General features: G+C 38.5%; 1 protein-coding gene across 7 annotated transcripts in view; it reads right to left on the minus strand.

Moving 5' to 3' along the window:
• The window catches only part of TMEM87A (transmembrane protein 87A), a 57,699-nt gene that overhangs the window by 26,508 nt on the left and 15,171 nt on the right, over positions 1-16,020 (minus strand). For 4 of the 7 annotated variants that reach the window (XR_010338609.1, XM_064365944.1, XM_064365942.1 and 1 more), the window contains exons 7-9: positions 6,446-6,563; positions 3,117-3,193; positions 316-499 (exon numbers count right to left, since the gene is read on the minus strand). Coding sequence is in view for 6 of the 7 variants with exons in the window: in XM_064365944.1 (XP_064222014.1) it covers positions 316-499; positions 3,117-3,193; positions 6,446-6,563 (379 nt within the window). In the remaining variant the exon portion in view is untranslated. The remainder of the gene's footprint in view (positions 1-315; positions 500-3,116; positions 3,194-6,445; positions 6,564-16,020) is intronic. The other 3 variants (XM_064365945.1, XM_064365946.1, XM_064365947.1) reach the window with 1 other exon arrangement.

The raw sequence follows: 16,020 nt of genomic DNA on the forward strand, positions 1-16,020 counted from the left end.
GGCATGGTTTACTTTCTTTCTTAGATGTATAATAGTGCCTTAGAAATCCATGGAAATTGAGATTTGATGATATTAATTAACAATCACTCCCAATAAGGCCACTGCTTTTGTGACTTTTGTGAGCCTATTTCAGCAAAATTAGTCTTACATCACTGAACTCATAAGATTAAAAAAAAAGTCAGACTCATAGTGATTCTGCTTAAGTTATTGTAACAATTAAGTAACTGAAAAGTTAGACCTATTTAGTCACTGCTGACCTTAGGAATATTTTCACACATCTCACCTTCCAACCACAAACATTTTTTGGTTACTTACCAGATTCTCCTTTGTATCGGATATTCTGAAATTCTGCATAGAAGACAGCTTTCTCAAGCATTCCCAGAAAGATGACAGCACCAATCCAAAACTGAATTCTCAGGAGATCTCTCCAGTAGCAGGCAGACCATGCCAGCCACAGGACACCAAACAGGACATATACAATACACATCACCATGAAAAACTGTTATCAAATTGGGTGAAAGACAAAAAGGAGGATTAGGGCCAAGAGCCAAGTCTGTAGATTCAGAATCAATATGTACTCTATTTTTTTTTTTTAAAGAGATGGGGTCTTGCTATGTTGTCCAGGATGGTCTTGAACTTCTGGGCTCAAGGAATCCTCCCACCTCTGTTCCCCAAAGTGTTGAGGTTATAGGTGTAAGCCACCATACTTGTCCTGAATCAATATACAGTCTTAACAAGTCACAAAAATATATATTCTACCTTCTAGTTAAAAAATAATTATTCCAGCCAGGTGTGGTTGATCACGCCTGTAATCCCAGCACTGTGGGATGCTGAGGTGGGCGGATCACCTGAGGTCAAGACTTCAAGACTAGCCTGACCAACATGGAGATACCTCGTTTCTACTGAAAATACAGCATTTGCCAGACGTGGTGGCCATGACTGTAATCCCAGCTACTTGGGAGGCTGAGGCAGGAAAACTGCTTGAACCTGGGAGGTGGAGGTTGTGGTGAGCAGAGATGGTGCCACTGCACTCCAGCCTGGGCAACAAGAGCAAAACTCCATCTCAAAAAAATAAATAAATAAAAATAATTATTCCTTTGGAGTTTAACGCAAATATGAAAGAACTATCTTGAGTAGAGGAAGACAACATATGAATTTGTCCTCAAGAGCAAGTGTTCATATATATATATATATATATATATATGTATAACATAGGCATACCATATAAAAGGTGCTCTCTATGATACATACACACACATATATATGGTATATATACAGAGCACCCAGCCTGCTCTCCTATATTAAAAGAGCTTTTTCTGGTCAGGTATGGTAATTCATGCCTGTAATAGTGCTTTGGGAAGCTGAGGCAGGAGGACTGCTTGAGGTCAGGAGTTCAAGGCCAGTCTGGGCAACGTAGCAAGACCCTGACCCTACAAAAAATAAAAATTAGGCCAGGTGTGGTGGCTCTCCCGTCACACCTGTAATCCCAGCACTTTGGGAGGCAGAGGTGGTCAGATTACTTGAGGTCAGCAGTTCATGACCAGCCTGGCCAACATGATGAAACACCATCTCTACTAAAAATACAAAAATTAGCTGGGGGTGGTGGCATGCACCTGTAGTCCCAGCTACTCGGGAGGCTGAGACAGGAGAATTGCTTGAACCCCGGAAGTGAAGGTTGCAGTGAGCCAAGATCTCACCATTACACTCCAGCCTGAGTGACAGAGTGAGACTCTGTCTCAAAAAAATAAAAACAAAAACAATAATAAAATAAAATAAAAATTAACCAGGCATAGTGGCACATGCCTGTTGTCCTAGCTGTTCAGGAGGCTGAGACAGAGGACAGCTTGAGCCAGGAGTTTAAGGCCGCAGTGAGCCATTATCATGCCAATGCACTCTAGCCTGGGAGACAGAGTGAGACTCTCTTTTTTTTTTTTTGAGATGAAATCTTGCTCTGTTGCCCAGGCTGGAGGGCAACAGCGTGATCTAGGCTCACTGCAACCTCTGCCTCCCAGGTTCAAACGGTTCTCTTGCTTTAGCCTCACGAGCAGCTGGGATTACAGGTGCACGCCATGACGCCCAGCTAATTTTTGTATTTTTAGTAGAGACGGAATTTCACCATGTTGGACAGGATGGTCTTGATGTCCTGACCTCATGATCCACCCACCTAAGCCTCCCAAAGTGCTGGGAATGTGAGCCATCACGCCAAGCCACTTTTTTTTTTTTTTTAAAGGAGTTATTTCAGCTCACAATCTAAAATTATATAGATGAAGACAATGCTGAAGAAGAAAAATGGCACGATCATTAGGATACATCTAGAGGCAAGGAAACACAACAAAATAGCAAAACTATTAAAAGGTAAAGGAAGAAGAGAATAATCATGAACAAAGGAAATCGAAAACATATTAAGGATATTATTCTCAGACACAGATGTATGCACACATACATGTACACACACACACACACACACACACACACACACAACAAAGAGAAGGGAGCTTCACCATTTAGTTAATTTTTTGTTGTTGAGACAGTTTCACTCTGTTGCCCAGGCTAAAGTGCAGTGGCACGATCTCAGCTCACTGCAACCTCCGCTTTCCAAGTTCAAGCAATTCTCCTGCTTCAGCCTCCAGAGGTGTGTGCCACCACACCCAGCTAATTTTTGTATTTTTAGTAGAGACAGGGTTTCACCATGTTGGCCAGGCTGGTCTAGAACTCCTGACCTCAAGTGATCCGCTGGCCTCAGCTTCCCAAAGTGCTGTGATTAAAGGCATGAACCACAGTGCCCAGCCTCATTTAGTTAATGAAAGTGGATCAGAAACGATAGAGTTGTAGTAAAAAGTACCCTGTTATGGGTCCTAGAGAGAATGTGAGATGATCTTTGAGGTATTTTCAGGTCACTGACCCCTTCATTATACAGATAAGAAAATGAGGCATATAAAGGTATACTGACTCTCTCAAAGTCCCAGTCTAAAAAGAAAGAAGTCTACAACCACAAGCAACATTTTCTGAATTGCATAGGAACAATTTGTTAAAAAAGAATACTGCCACAAAACATGGGACAGTGTTTCAAGCTAAAATCATTCAATACTGAGGTTAAAGAACATAAAGTCACTTACAATCATCAAGGGATAGTCTTCAAGCGTGAGGTATTCATAGGGACCTTTCACTTCAACAGTCACTGCCAAACACAGTCCTCAGAATTAATTTATAGGATGCAGAAATTAAACAAAAACATTGCCTAATATTTGTATAATGAAATTAATAAGAATTTCATTGGGTAATTTCAATCCTGGTCAATATTACATTATATTTGTACAGCATTTGGAAAGTCATTAAGTGTTCTCATAGTTCATGCTGTGTCCTGCACAGGTTTCCATGCCTCCACTCTAGTCTGAAGTGGGAAGCCTCTTTTGTTTCCACACTAACATCCTTTAAAGACTAGATTGAATATTTCCTCCACACAGCCTTCTCTGGATGCCCATCTGGAACAACTCCACACATGCTCTAAATTCCAAACATATTTCATATATACTTTTCCTTACAACACATCACTAAAATATGCTTTACAAGACTTTCTTTTTACATACTGCCATCTTTGTTTTCTATCCTTCCTCATCTGTATTTTCCTATTTCTATCCTTCCTCATCTATATTTCCTATTGCTTTACTATTTTTTCATGGACTTTGATTTTATGTGATCTTGCTACATTCATGTATCACTTTCAGAATGAAGGCACTGAAAAAAAACTTAAAAATTTAAATTAACTCACATAAAAAAAGATGCCGTCCCTGATAAAGTAAGGTTGAAATACAGCTTCACAATCATGTACCCTAGTTCCTCATTCCAAAATAAAAATAACTCAGAAGCTCAGATGGAAGCAAAGCAACATCCAATAAATACAGAATTGAATTTCCCCAAAACCTGCTAATTATGATTTTTCAAATAATTTGTTAATAACAACAAGGTGTTTAATAAGGCAGAAAAAGTAACAGTAATAACATAAATCTGAAAGACATATTTTCCTTACTATTGAGTAATTTTAGGATTATCTGTAATTTAAAAAACTATTTTAAGATGGACTATTTTATTATTGTATTGCTAAAATGATTTAGATAAATTCTAGGTATGATTAATAAATTAAACTCTGACTCATTTGAGCAGGGATCATCCCTAGAGGCAGACTAACTGCTGCCTCTGCACCACCATCGCAGAGTTGCGTAGTTATAATAGAGAAAATGTTTACTATTTGGCTCTTGAAGAAAAAAATCTGCTAGCCCCCGCTCTATGTTAAAATATACATTTACTAAGCACTTGCTATTTGACAGGCCTATGGAAAACAAAGCAGATAGAAATATAAGTAAGATGTTTTCTGCCATCGAATGGGTAACCACCTTGCAGGGGAGAGGGAGTTGAAAAGCTACATAGAAAACTATTCCTCTCAGCCAGAATCAGAAGGGTAAGTATGTATTTTCCAGAACAAAGTAAAAAGCCTTCTACATAGAGGAAATAACATGAACAAAACAGCTGTGAAAGTGTGTGGTATATTTAAAGAACAAATATAGTCTCAGACTGCACATAATACCATATGGTATTAGTGTTTTGACATAAGGCAGCGAAAGATAAACTGGGACAAGTTGTAAAGTTTTATAAACCTTGCTGCAAAATGTAGACATTTTATAGGCAATGGGGAGCCATTAAAGGTTTCAATGAAGGGAAGAGAAATGATAAAATTGTATTAGAGATAATGTACCTTCTCCATTCCAAACAAAAGTTGGATAAGATATTTTTAAAATGAGAAAACAAGGTCAGGTGTGGTGACTCACGCCTATAATCCCAGCACTTTGGGAGGCCAAAGCAGGCAGATTACTTTAAGTCAGGAGTTCAAGACCAGCCTGGCTGGTCAACCAGGTGAAACTAAAAATACAGTCTACTAAATAAAAATTTAGTAGATTTAATAATTTAGTAGATAAATAAAAATTCAGTAGATTATAAAAATGCAATCTACTAAAAATACAAAAATTATCTGGGTGCGATGGTGCAGGCCTGTAATACCAGCTACTTGGGAGGCTGAGGCAGGAGAATCACTTGAACCCAGGAGGCAGAGGTTACAGTGAGCCGAGATCACACCACTGCACTCCAGCCTGGGTGAAAGAGTGAGACTCTATCTCAAAAAAAGAAAAAAAAACAAAGAAAACAAAAAAAGGATACAAGCTCAAAAACAAGACAGACATTTCCAAGAATCAAAACAGAAACTAAGAACAGTGCATGAGGCTGACTCCATGATCATGTTGGGCTCCTGCGCCAAAAGCAGGCTATGTTAGTTGGATGTGCAGTTCCTATGGGATCACTGAAGCTAGTAGATTTCAAAGAAAAATAAGAGGGACCAGAGCCAGGTTGGATGCATGAAGAAGCTGAAGTAGGATGGAATACAGCTTCTTCTCTAACCTTTTCAAAGAAAGAAGGTTGAAAATCAACACTGCTAACTGTGCCTTGAGACTATGATCCATCAGAAAGTCATGGGCCTAAAGAGACAGGAGGATACAAATGTATAAGTAAGGGGGAGAGGGGTTGGGGGGGAGAGGGGTTGGGAGGGAGGGGTGGGAAGGTGGGGAGAGAGAGGTGTTTAGGGGTGTGTGTGTGTGTGTGTGTGTGTGTGTGAAAACCAAGTAGTGGTATTCCAGAAGTTCAACAATGATTTAATGTTAAACAACCAGTTAATTTAAAGTATGATATAAACTTATTAAAGGAGAAAGCCCTTATGATCATTTAAATCAGTATAATTAAACTATTTAAATCAGTTTAATTAAACTATTTCATAAAGCTGAGTATTCATTCTTAACTCTTTTTTTAAAAAAAGGAAACTACTCTCATTAAACTAGGAATAGAAAAGAACATCCTTAACCAAATAAAGAATATTTCATAAGTTCTACAGTAAACATAGTACTTAATGGTGAAATATACCAATACAGCCAGTAAAGTCAGGAGTGAGGTTACGATGGCTGCCATCATTGTTTCCATTCCATATTCTGCTTAAGAAAGCAGGATAGGAAAGGAAATTGCAAAGTACAAAGAAGAAACAAAGGAGAAACCACAGGAAATAAGACCAGTTAGAAAGTTCCTGCAAATTCGAGTTAAGAGAATCTGAACTCTATGAACTAGGCAGCAACTTTGGAAAAGAGAACACTTAAATTCTTGAGACATTAAAAACTACCAACGTTAATTAATTTAAAATTTCCTAATCTTTGGCTTGCTGACCAAGTTTTGACAATTCTAGTTCAGAATGCTGAAAACACAACACGAATTAAAAATTTTAAAAGCAGGAGTATCAAATGAAGAAAAATGAAATCTGATACCTGTAATAATTAATAAAAAAGCACCTGTAAAGTGCAAGAATGACATAACCAGACAATAACATAACCATTACAAAAAACCAAACTGAACTTACTGGTAAAAAGATTACGCAGTGAATTTTCTTTTGATGATTCCTTTGAGGATGAAATGCCAATATGTACAATAAAAATGTATGGCGCATCTTGCCAAGTTTGCAATGGTTCATGCATTGCCTAGAGAGGGAAAAGGATATCACATCTGCAAATCTTATGAATTAAGAACACAAATCAATAATAAAATACGCAAATTTTGCTCCACAATGTGCCCAGAAACATGGTAATGTCCTTCTCTTTCATTCATTCAAACAACAGGCACAACAAACCAAACAAGCCTAGCACATAAAGTAGGCTAGATTATGAATTACTAAAAGGCAATATACTGCCTATCTTATACACAAAAATCACATTTAACATATTTTTTTAATGAGGAAAACCCCAACTAAAATTACTAAATTTAATTTCTGTTTAAGCCACACTAGGATACCAGTTTGTGTTTTATGCAGACATCACAAAGGAATTTTAACAAAGAATTATTTAAATCACCTTACACAAAAATTAATGACGGTAACAATAAAATGAATGAAAATCACCAATTCCTGAATCTAATTCCCTTTGTTCAACATGCTTCCCAAGAATATCAGAATTTCTGCAAACATGGTGTCACATTTATATCAAAAATTTCACCTGGGGCTAGTCTATTTGCAAAGCAAGAGTCACTGCCTTCAAAGTCAAGGAAGACAACAGTCTCCAAGTCCTTGACTTTGAGGGGTAGTGACTCTTGCTTTCCACAGTCTTGACAAACACAAGACTAAGATACAATGATAAAGATTAACACGGAAAATAACTGGTTTCTTCTTCCTTGGAATTACAACTTGTTATCATCTGGTCTTAACAAGGAGAAATGTTTATCTGGAGATCTCTGGGTAAGCTTCTATGATCTTTGAACCCCTCAAACTGAGTAACTGATTTTGTATATGCATTCTCCTGTGGAGCAGTTCTTCTCAAATGGTTAAAATGTCCTACAATCAAGAAAAGGCTAACATAGTTCAAAAATTATATTCCATAATAAAAATCCATGTCAAACAAAGCATATTAAACAATTCTCCAGGTATTCATTTACTAGGTTATCTTGGTAACTTAAGAACATAAATTCCTTCCTACTCATACATTGATTTATCTCTGCCAATACTCTCTGATGAGACTTAGGGGCAATTTGTGAGAAAACTTTACAGCTTCAAAGTTATGGGTAATCCACATCCAATGAGTCTGAACTTACTTACTCATCAACCTATAAAATGCTGGTGTAATTAGCTGCTCTATTATCATAAATGTCTTAAAACCACCTCTTAACAATTTCAAAATAAACCGATCAATTCTCATATTCCAGGATTTGAGAAAGTTTATATTCAACTCTGGAATGCAGAGATTCTGACCCTGTAAAAATAACATTTATATGCCAGATACTCTGTTAAGCATATGACATTTATTACTTTTTTTTTTTTTTTTTTTGGAGACACTGTCTCACTGTATTGCCTAAGCTGGAGTGCAGCTGCACCATCTCGGTTCACTGCAACCTCTGCCTCCCAGGTTCAGGTAATTCTCCTGCCTCAGCCTCCTAAGTAGCTGGGATTACAGATGCATGCCACCACACCCAGCTAATTTTTTTTTGTATGTTTAGTAGAGACAGGCTTTTGCCACATTGGCCAGCCTGGTCTCGAAGTCCTGATCCACCCGCCATGGCCTTCCAAAGTGCTGGGATTACAGGCATGTAGGTATTATTAACTCCTTTGTAAATTAAGGTAAATTTCACAGAACATAAAATTCACAATTTTAATGCACATAAATCAATGGTATGTGGTACAAGCACAATGATGTGCAAATATCACCTCTGTGTAGTTTTAAAACATTTTCATCATCCTAAGAAGACCCTGTACTCATTAAGCAGCAGCTCCCCATTTCTCCTTCCTCTCACCACTTGCAACTAATTTACTTCCCGTCTCCATGGAATTGTCTATTTTGGTCATTTCATATAAATGCACCTGGCTTCTCTCACTTAACATAATGTTTTCAGAGTTCATCTATATTGCTGTATGTATAAGTACTTCATTTTTACAGATGAATGATATTCCATTTTATGGACATACAACATTTTACTTTTTCATTCCTGCTTGTAATTTGAGATTTGTGAGCTAGTTCTCAAGCTTTCTGAAATTCATGCTTCCATCAAATATGGGAAGTTTCTGGGCATTATTCCTTCAAATCAAATATTCTTTCCATACTTTTCTCTCTCTCTTCTCCCTCTGATGAATTCCCATTATGTGGATGTTGATATACTTGAGGGTGTCCCATAGGTCTCTTCAAGCTCATCTTAATTCTTTTTATCATTTCTATCTCTATGTTCTCCTGGTTTCCTTTAGGTTCTTCACCCATGCTTTTTTTAATTTTTAGCTCTTTGATTATATTTAAGACAGTTCATTTAATGTCTCTGGTCTGGTAAGTCTAATGCTGAGGCTTCCTCAGAAGCATTTTTTTTAATCCTGTAAATATGCCATACTTTCTTGTTTCTGTGCATGCCTCGTAATTTTTCACTGAAAACTGAACGTTATAAAGTGGCAATTCTGGCAACCAGAATCTGCCCCCTCCTTGGGGTTTGTTAGCTGCTAAAAATAATAATATGGATTATGGCTCTTTCGCTTAGTGACTTTTGTAAACAATTTTTGAAAAGTCTGTATTCTTTGACCTGTGTGGCTACTGGAATCTATCTTCCTTTAGTGGTCAGCTAGCGTTTTGACAAAGATTTCTTGAACACCAGGAGCCAAAGTCAAAAAAGAACAGAGTATTCTCCTAGTCTTTGCACCCTGAGGCAATCCTTCAATACTTAACTGGGCCAATTAAAGCCCTTCCTTAGTTTTCACTTTCTGCTTGTACAGAGCCCAAGGTCAGCCAGAATGAAAGCTTAGGGTCATCTCTGATCACATGTCCAGTCCTGAGAATGTATATGGCTTTCTTCATACTTCAATATATACAGAAGCTTTAAAAAGCCTGTTCTCTCACAAATCCCCTTTCTGGACCTTTTCCTTCTCATGCTTGACAATCTCTCTACTGCTTATCCCCACTGTTATCCCCTTCCCTATGCAGACAATACTTTTATCTTCAAATGCTTTTGGGAAACACAACCCAGCAAGCCACTCCAGCCCCTGGAACACTAAGTTGGGTAAAATGAAGGCAGAGGAACTCATACAGGTCCTTCAGGCAGTCTCTAGACAGATGAAAACACACAACAGCAAGTCTTTATGAAAAAGGTCTGTTATTAGTTCCCCTGGCACTAGCAACCTGCACCATGACCGCAGGCTGCCATCTTCCTACTTCTGAACTGGGAAGGGGGGAATGGTAAACAAGTTAAAACATCACAGCATTCTCTTAATGTAATGTAGTGCTTCCTCCTTTGTTGAACTTTTTCCTTGTTAAGTTTTGCCTAGATTTCAAAGTTCTGTGAAAATTGAATGTAACAGTTTTTGTCAGCTTACTAGTTGCTTTTGTGGAGGTATGGAGACCTGGACTTCACTACTCCACAATTCTTAGTAATATCATTCCTATTACCTCCATTTTATTATGTAAGAAACAGACACAATAATAGTTCCCTGAGACAAGGGAAATATTAAGTTGTGAAGTTGGGATTTCAAAATCTAGAACATCTGACCCCAGAGCCTGGGCTCTTAACTACCATCTCAACTATTAATTATTTTTCCTTCCCCATAACAGAACTATTTTTTTCCTTTTTTTCCCCTCTTTTCATGGTCTACCGTTAGCCTGTGAACAGAATTATTTTTAAAGCACTGTCTTCATGGTATCATCTCAAAATTGTAAGTCCCCTTCAACAGAACTTTTTAACCCCATGAGTAAGATAGCTACAAGTCACAATCCATTTACTGATGCTCTCAGAGAGACAGACTACCAGAGTGGTTTTGTTCCCAATACATTCTATTTTTGTTTGAGCACTGTGTTGTCAAAATTGCAATGGTTACAAAATTAAACATATTTTTACCATACAATCTAGCAATATGCTCCATGATAGTTACCCAAAGGAGTTGAAAACTTATGTCCACGTAGAAGCCTGGACATAAATGTTTACAACAGCTTTATTTATAATTGTTATAACCTGAAAGCAATCAAGACGTTCTTCAACAGACGAATGGATAAACTGTGATATATCCAAACAATGGAATATGATTCAGCACTAAAAAGAAATGAACTATTAAGCCATCAGAAGACATGGAGGAACCTTAAATGCATACTACTAAGTGAAAGAAGCCAATCTCAACAGGCGATATTGTTTTAAAATTTTTTTAATTTTTATTTTCTTTTTCTTTTTACTTCTAGTAACACAACTGTGATTATATAGGCCACGTATTTTTACAATTCCAAATTAGATGACATTCTGGAAAAGGCAAAACTATGGAGACAGTAAAAAGATCAGTGATTGCCAGGAGTCTAGGGGGAAGCGAGAGATGAAAAGGCAGAGCCCAGAGGTCTTTTAGGCACTAAAACTATTCTGTATGACATTATAAAGGTGAAGATGTCTTTATACATTTACCAAAATTCATATAATGCACAACACAGAGTGAACCTTAATGTAAACTACAGACTGGCTGATAATGCCACATCAATGTGGTTCATCAGTTGTAACACTATACCACAGTGGTGCAGTATGTTGATAACTGGGGGGCTAAGTGTACAGGCATAGACGGGGCATGTTGAAACAGAGTCTTGCTCTATTGCTTAGGCTGGAGTACAGTGGCATGATCATGGTTCACTGCAGCCTTGATCTCCTGGGCTCAAGTGATCCTTCCAATTCAGCTTCCCCTGTAGCTGTGACCATAGGCATGCACAACCACGCTGGGTAACCTGGGTAACTTTTGTTTTTTGCTTTTTTTTTTTTGAAACAAGTTTCACTCTTGTTGCCCAGGCTGGAGTGCAATGGCACGATCTCAGCTCGCCACAACTTCCGCCGCCTGGGTTCAAGCCATTCTCCTGCCTCAGCCTCCCGAGTAGCTGGGATTTACAGGCAGGCGCCACCACACCTGGGTAATTTTGTATTTTTGGTAGAGACGGGGTTTCTCCATGTTGGTCAGGCTAGTCTCAAACTCTCAATTTTGGGTGATCTGCCCACCTCGGCCTCCCAATGTGCTGGGATTACAGGCATGAGCCACTGCACCCAGCCAACTTTTGGTTTTGGTAGACATAGGGTCTCAATATGTATTCCAGGCTGCTCTTGAACTCCTGGGTTGAAGTGATCCTAACACACTGGCCTCCCAAAGTGCTGGAATTATACGTACAAGCCACTGCACTGGCCAGCCTCTCTGTACTTTTTACTCAATTTTGTTGTGAACATAAAACTGCTCTTAAAAATAAAGTCTATTGTTTTTAAAATTATAAATGTATCACATTACTGCTTAAAAATCCAAAAAACTGAGTCAATCAAAATATTATTCTCTTTTATCAATCTTTCCTTCGGAGAAGGGACATGCAGAGGTCCTTTCTTACATAAATCATATGTTTTTGTTTTTGTTTTGAGTCTTGCCCAGGCTGGAGTGCAGTGGCACAATCTTGGCTCAGTGTAATCTCTGCCTCAATTCTCCCGCCTCAGCCTCCTGAGTAGCTGGGATTACACACATGCACCACCATGCCCGGCTGAGAGAGAGAGAGAGAGAGAGAGAGAGAGAGAGAGAGAAGAGAGAGAGAGAGAGAGAGAGAGAGAGAGAGAGAGACAGAGAGAGAGAGAGAGACAGAGAGAGACAGAGAGAGTCTGTGTCTGTGTGCGCATTTTTAGTAGTGCTAGGATCACAGGTATGAGCCATCACACCCAGCCCATAAAATGTTTAATCAGAGCTTTAATAAAATAGGATGGAGGTACTGAGTTTGTGAGTATCCTTTTTTTTTTTTTTGAGACAGAATCTCGCTTTGTCACCCAGGCTGGAGTGTAGTGGTGCAATCATGGCTCACTGCAACCTCTGCCTTTTGGACTCAAGCGATTCTCAGGCCTCAGGCACTCAAGCAGACGGGATTACAGATGTACACCACCACACCAAGCTAGTTTTTGTACTTTTTATAAGGAAAGGGTTTTGCCATGTTGACCAGGCTAGTCTCAAACCATGGCCTCAAGTGATCTAGCCACCTTGGGCCTGAAAAAGTGCCAAGATTACTGCTGCACCTAGTCTGTGAATATCTTTAAATGAAATTATAAGATATTTGCCCTAGACCCAGTTTTCAGGAAGAAATATCAAAAGATAGATAATTCTTTTATTTCTTTTGACTGTATTTTGACTAAGTATTCCTAAATATTACTTGTGGTATTCAACAGGATCACTTTTCAGCCAGGTTTAATCACTGGAACAAGACTTAAGCCTTGAGTAGAACTCAAAGTATGCTGTGCACAGAAGACAACTGAAGAAAGCACAACAGCCAATATGCAAATAAATCAATGCTCACATTCATAATTTTTTTATTGTTGTTTTTTGAGATAAGGTATGGCTCTATTGCCCAGGCTGGAGTGAAGTGGTGTGATTGTGTCTCACTACAACCTCTGCCTCCCAGGCTCAAGCCATCCTCCCACCTCAGTCTCCCAAGTAGCTGGGACTACAAGCATGTACCACTGTCTGGATAATTTTTCTATTTTTTGTAGTGATGAGGTTTCACCATATTACCCAGGCTGGTCTCAAACTCATGAGCTCAAGCGATCTACCTGCTATGGCCTCCCAAAGTACTGGAGTTACAGCATGAGCCACAGAGCCCAAGTTAACAATAATTTTTAAAATACAATTTACAACAACAAATTATTGCTTAACTAGACAAACTGCATAAAATCTATTTTAAATGATGACAGCCATTGTTTTTGTGAGGAAAGATGGAAACTCACTGCTATGGCTTGGATATTTGTCCTCCCAGATTTCATGCTGAAATTTGATCCCCAATGTTGGAGGTGCGGTCTAGAGAGAGGTGTTTGGGTCATGGGAGCCAATTCCTAATGAATGGCTTGTGCCACTGCCCTTTAGGTAATGAGTGAGTTCTCCCTCTACTGGTTCCTGTGATTATTAAAAAAGAGCCTGCTACCTCCCCTCCTCCTCCTCCCTCTCTCCTTCCTCTCTTGCCATGTGATCTGCACACACAGGCTCCCCTTCTCCTTCCACCATGAGTGGAACTAGCCTGAAGCCCTCACGAGAAGCTGATGCTGGCACCATGCTTCTTGTATAGCCCACAGAACAGTCAGCCAAATAAACCTCTTTTCTTTATAAATTACCCAGCTCTAGGTAGCCTTCCGTAGCAACACAAATGAACTAAGACACTCACTCTTACTTTCTTGGGGCCATAAATTGCTATGAAAAAGAACTTTTAAACTGTGCATACATGTGGATCTACCATCTACCTCCAGGAAGTTAGCCTAAAGATTATAAATGTACACAGAGATATAACTGGACATTATGAACATGACTTTATCCATAATAGTGAAAATCTGGGAACAACCCAACATTCATCAATTGGGAGTTAATTATCAAAATCATAATAAAATGGAACACTAAGCAGCCATGAAAAAGTGCAGTAGTGTTCAATGTATCAATTTGGTAGTAAAAATAAAAATATTATACAGTGGTATATAATATGACCTTATTTTGGTTACTATGAATGTGCTCTGTGTAATCACAACAAACTGCTAAAACTATTAGAAAATAAAATTATAAAGGATTTTTAAGTTACAGAATTAAAAACTTATTCCAATATGCAATTATTCTGAGATCAGAAAATAAAGATTTAAAAGCAATGTAGCTACAAGAATATTAATCACAACATTGCATGAAATTCCAAGATAATGAAATTCATAAATGTCCAAGAATAGAGAATTGAACAAATTGCAATGTATTCATACAATAAGACACTCTACAAGCATTTAAGTAACAATGCAATACAACATTTACCAAACTGAAGAGATGTCCATGTTATATTGCTAAGCTACAAAAAATGTTATATAATACATACTGTAAGATTCCCTTTTTAAAATAAATATCAACATCTGAGTATACAAAAGACTAGGAAGATAAACATATCACTGCATGGTATTACAGATTACTATTTTCTTCTTTTTATTTATGCATATCTTCTCTATTTTGACAGTGAATATATACCTATTAGTAAAAGAAAAGAATATCTTTTTTTTTTTTGAGATAGAGTCTCATTGGTCGAAAAGGCTGGAGTGTAGTGGCACAATCTCATCTCACTGCAACCTCCGCCTGCCAGGTTCAAGTGATTGTACTGCCTCAGCCTCCCAAGTAGCTGGGATTACGGGTGTCCGCCACCACAACCAACTGATTTTTGTATTTTTTAGTAGAGACAAAGTTTCACCACGCTGGCCAGGCTGGTCTCAAACTCCTAACCTCAAGTCCACCTACCTTGACCTCTCAAAGTGCTTGCATTATAGGCATGAGTCACTCACTACACCCAGTCCCAATGACTATCTTTTGTTTAAAAAAATTAACAAAGACTGTCATGCCTAACCTACTTTTAGTTAAAATTCTATACAAATAAAACTGGTGTTTGGGTAGTGGGAACACTTTCAGAATCGCAGAGTAAGAAACTCCGAAAATCTACTCATCCATAAAAGCAACAAAAACACTGGCAAAAACTATCAAAATCAACTTCTGGAACTTTGGAAATTAATTAAATTCTTTCAACAATCCAAGAAGTGTTTCTTTAAGAAAGGCAAACGAATCTAGGAAAGAAAAGCAAGCTTGAGATGTCTGTGTTCACTCTAATCCCATCCCTCTCTCCCAAGTTCCTTAAAACCAAAGTCCCGAAACTATTAACTGCTGTGAAAAACAACAGCTTATTAGCCACTGAGCAAGGGGGTGAGTCCAGACTGCAATACAGTAGTGTGATCTTGGCTCACTGCAGCCTCTACCTCCTAGGTTCAAGTGATTCTCTGCTTCAGCCTCCCAAGTAGCTGGAATTATAGGCATGTACCACCATGACTGGTTAAGTTTTGTATTTTTAGCAGAGACATGGTTTCACCATGTTGTCCAGGCTGATCTCAAACTCCTGGCCTCAAGTGATCTGCCCGCCTAGACCACCCAAAGGACAAAATACATTTGGAGGTCCGTAAAAGACTGATCACCTGAGCTGTCTGGCAAATTGCTGAAAAGCTCCGCTCTCAGGGCTTGTCTTTATCTGACCTGACTCAGAGATCACCCAGTGTCAACAACCCTGTATTCAAAGCATTGCTCAAAAACATTGAACAGCAATCCTTCAAGATCATAGCTACCTGAGGTGACATTACCAACTAGTGCTATTAAGAGGCTGATTGCAAACTTAAAAAAAAACAGAGAATGAGATGTCCATAGGGACTTTGGAAAGCTCCAAAATATTCCTGGAAATCTAGAAAGCCGTATGTGCAGGACTGAGCCATGCACAAGTCCAGGAGAAATCTGAGAAGGCTCTTATCACTCGCTGGCTGATTTTAAGGCTTCACGGAAGCAGGAAGAGATAGTCAAGACAGACTGTAAACTGTGAAAGATGCCAGAAACAAGGCAATGGGCCGTGTATTATATAATTCCACTTACATAAAATGTCCAGAAAAGGCAAA

The sequence above is a fragment of the Aotus nancymaae genome, unplaced genomic scaffold (assembly GCF_030222135.1).
Source record: "Aotus nancymaae isolate 86718 unplaced genomic scaffold, 86718_ANA_hifiasm-v0.15.2.pri h1tg000062l, whole genome shotgun sequence".
In the NCBI taxonomy this organism is placed as follows: domain Eukaryota; kingdom Metazoa; phylum Chordata; class Mammalia; order Primates; family Aotidae; genus Aotus; species Aotus nancymaae.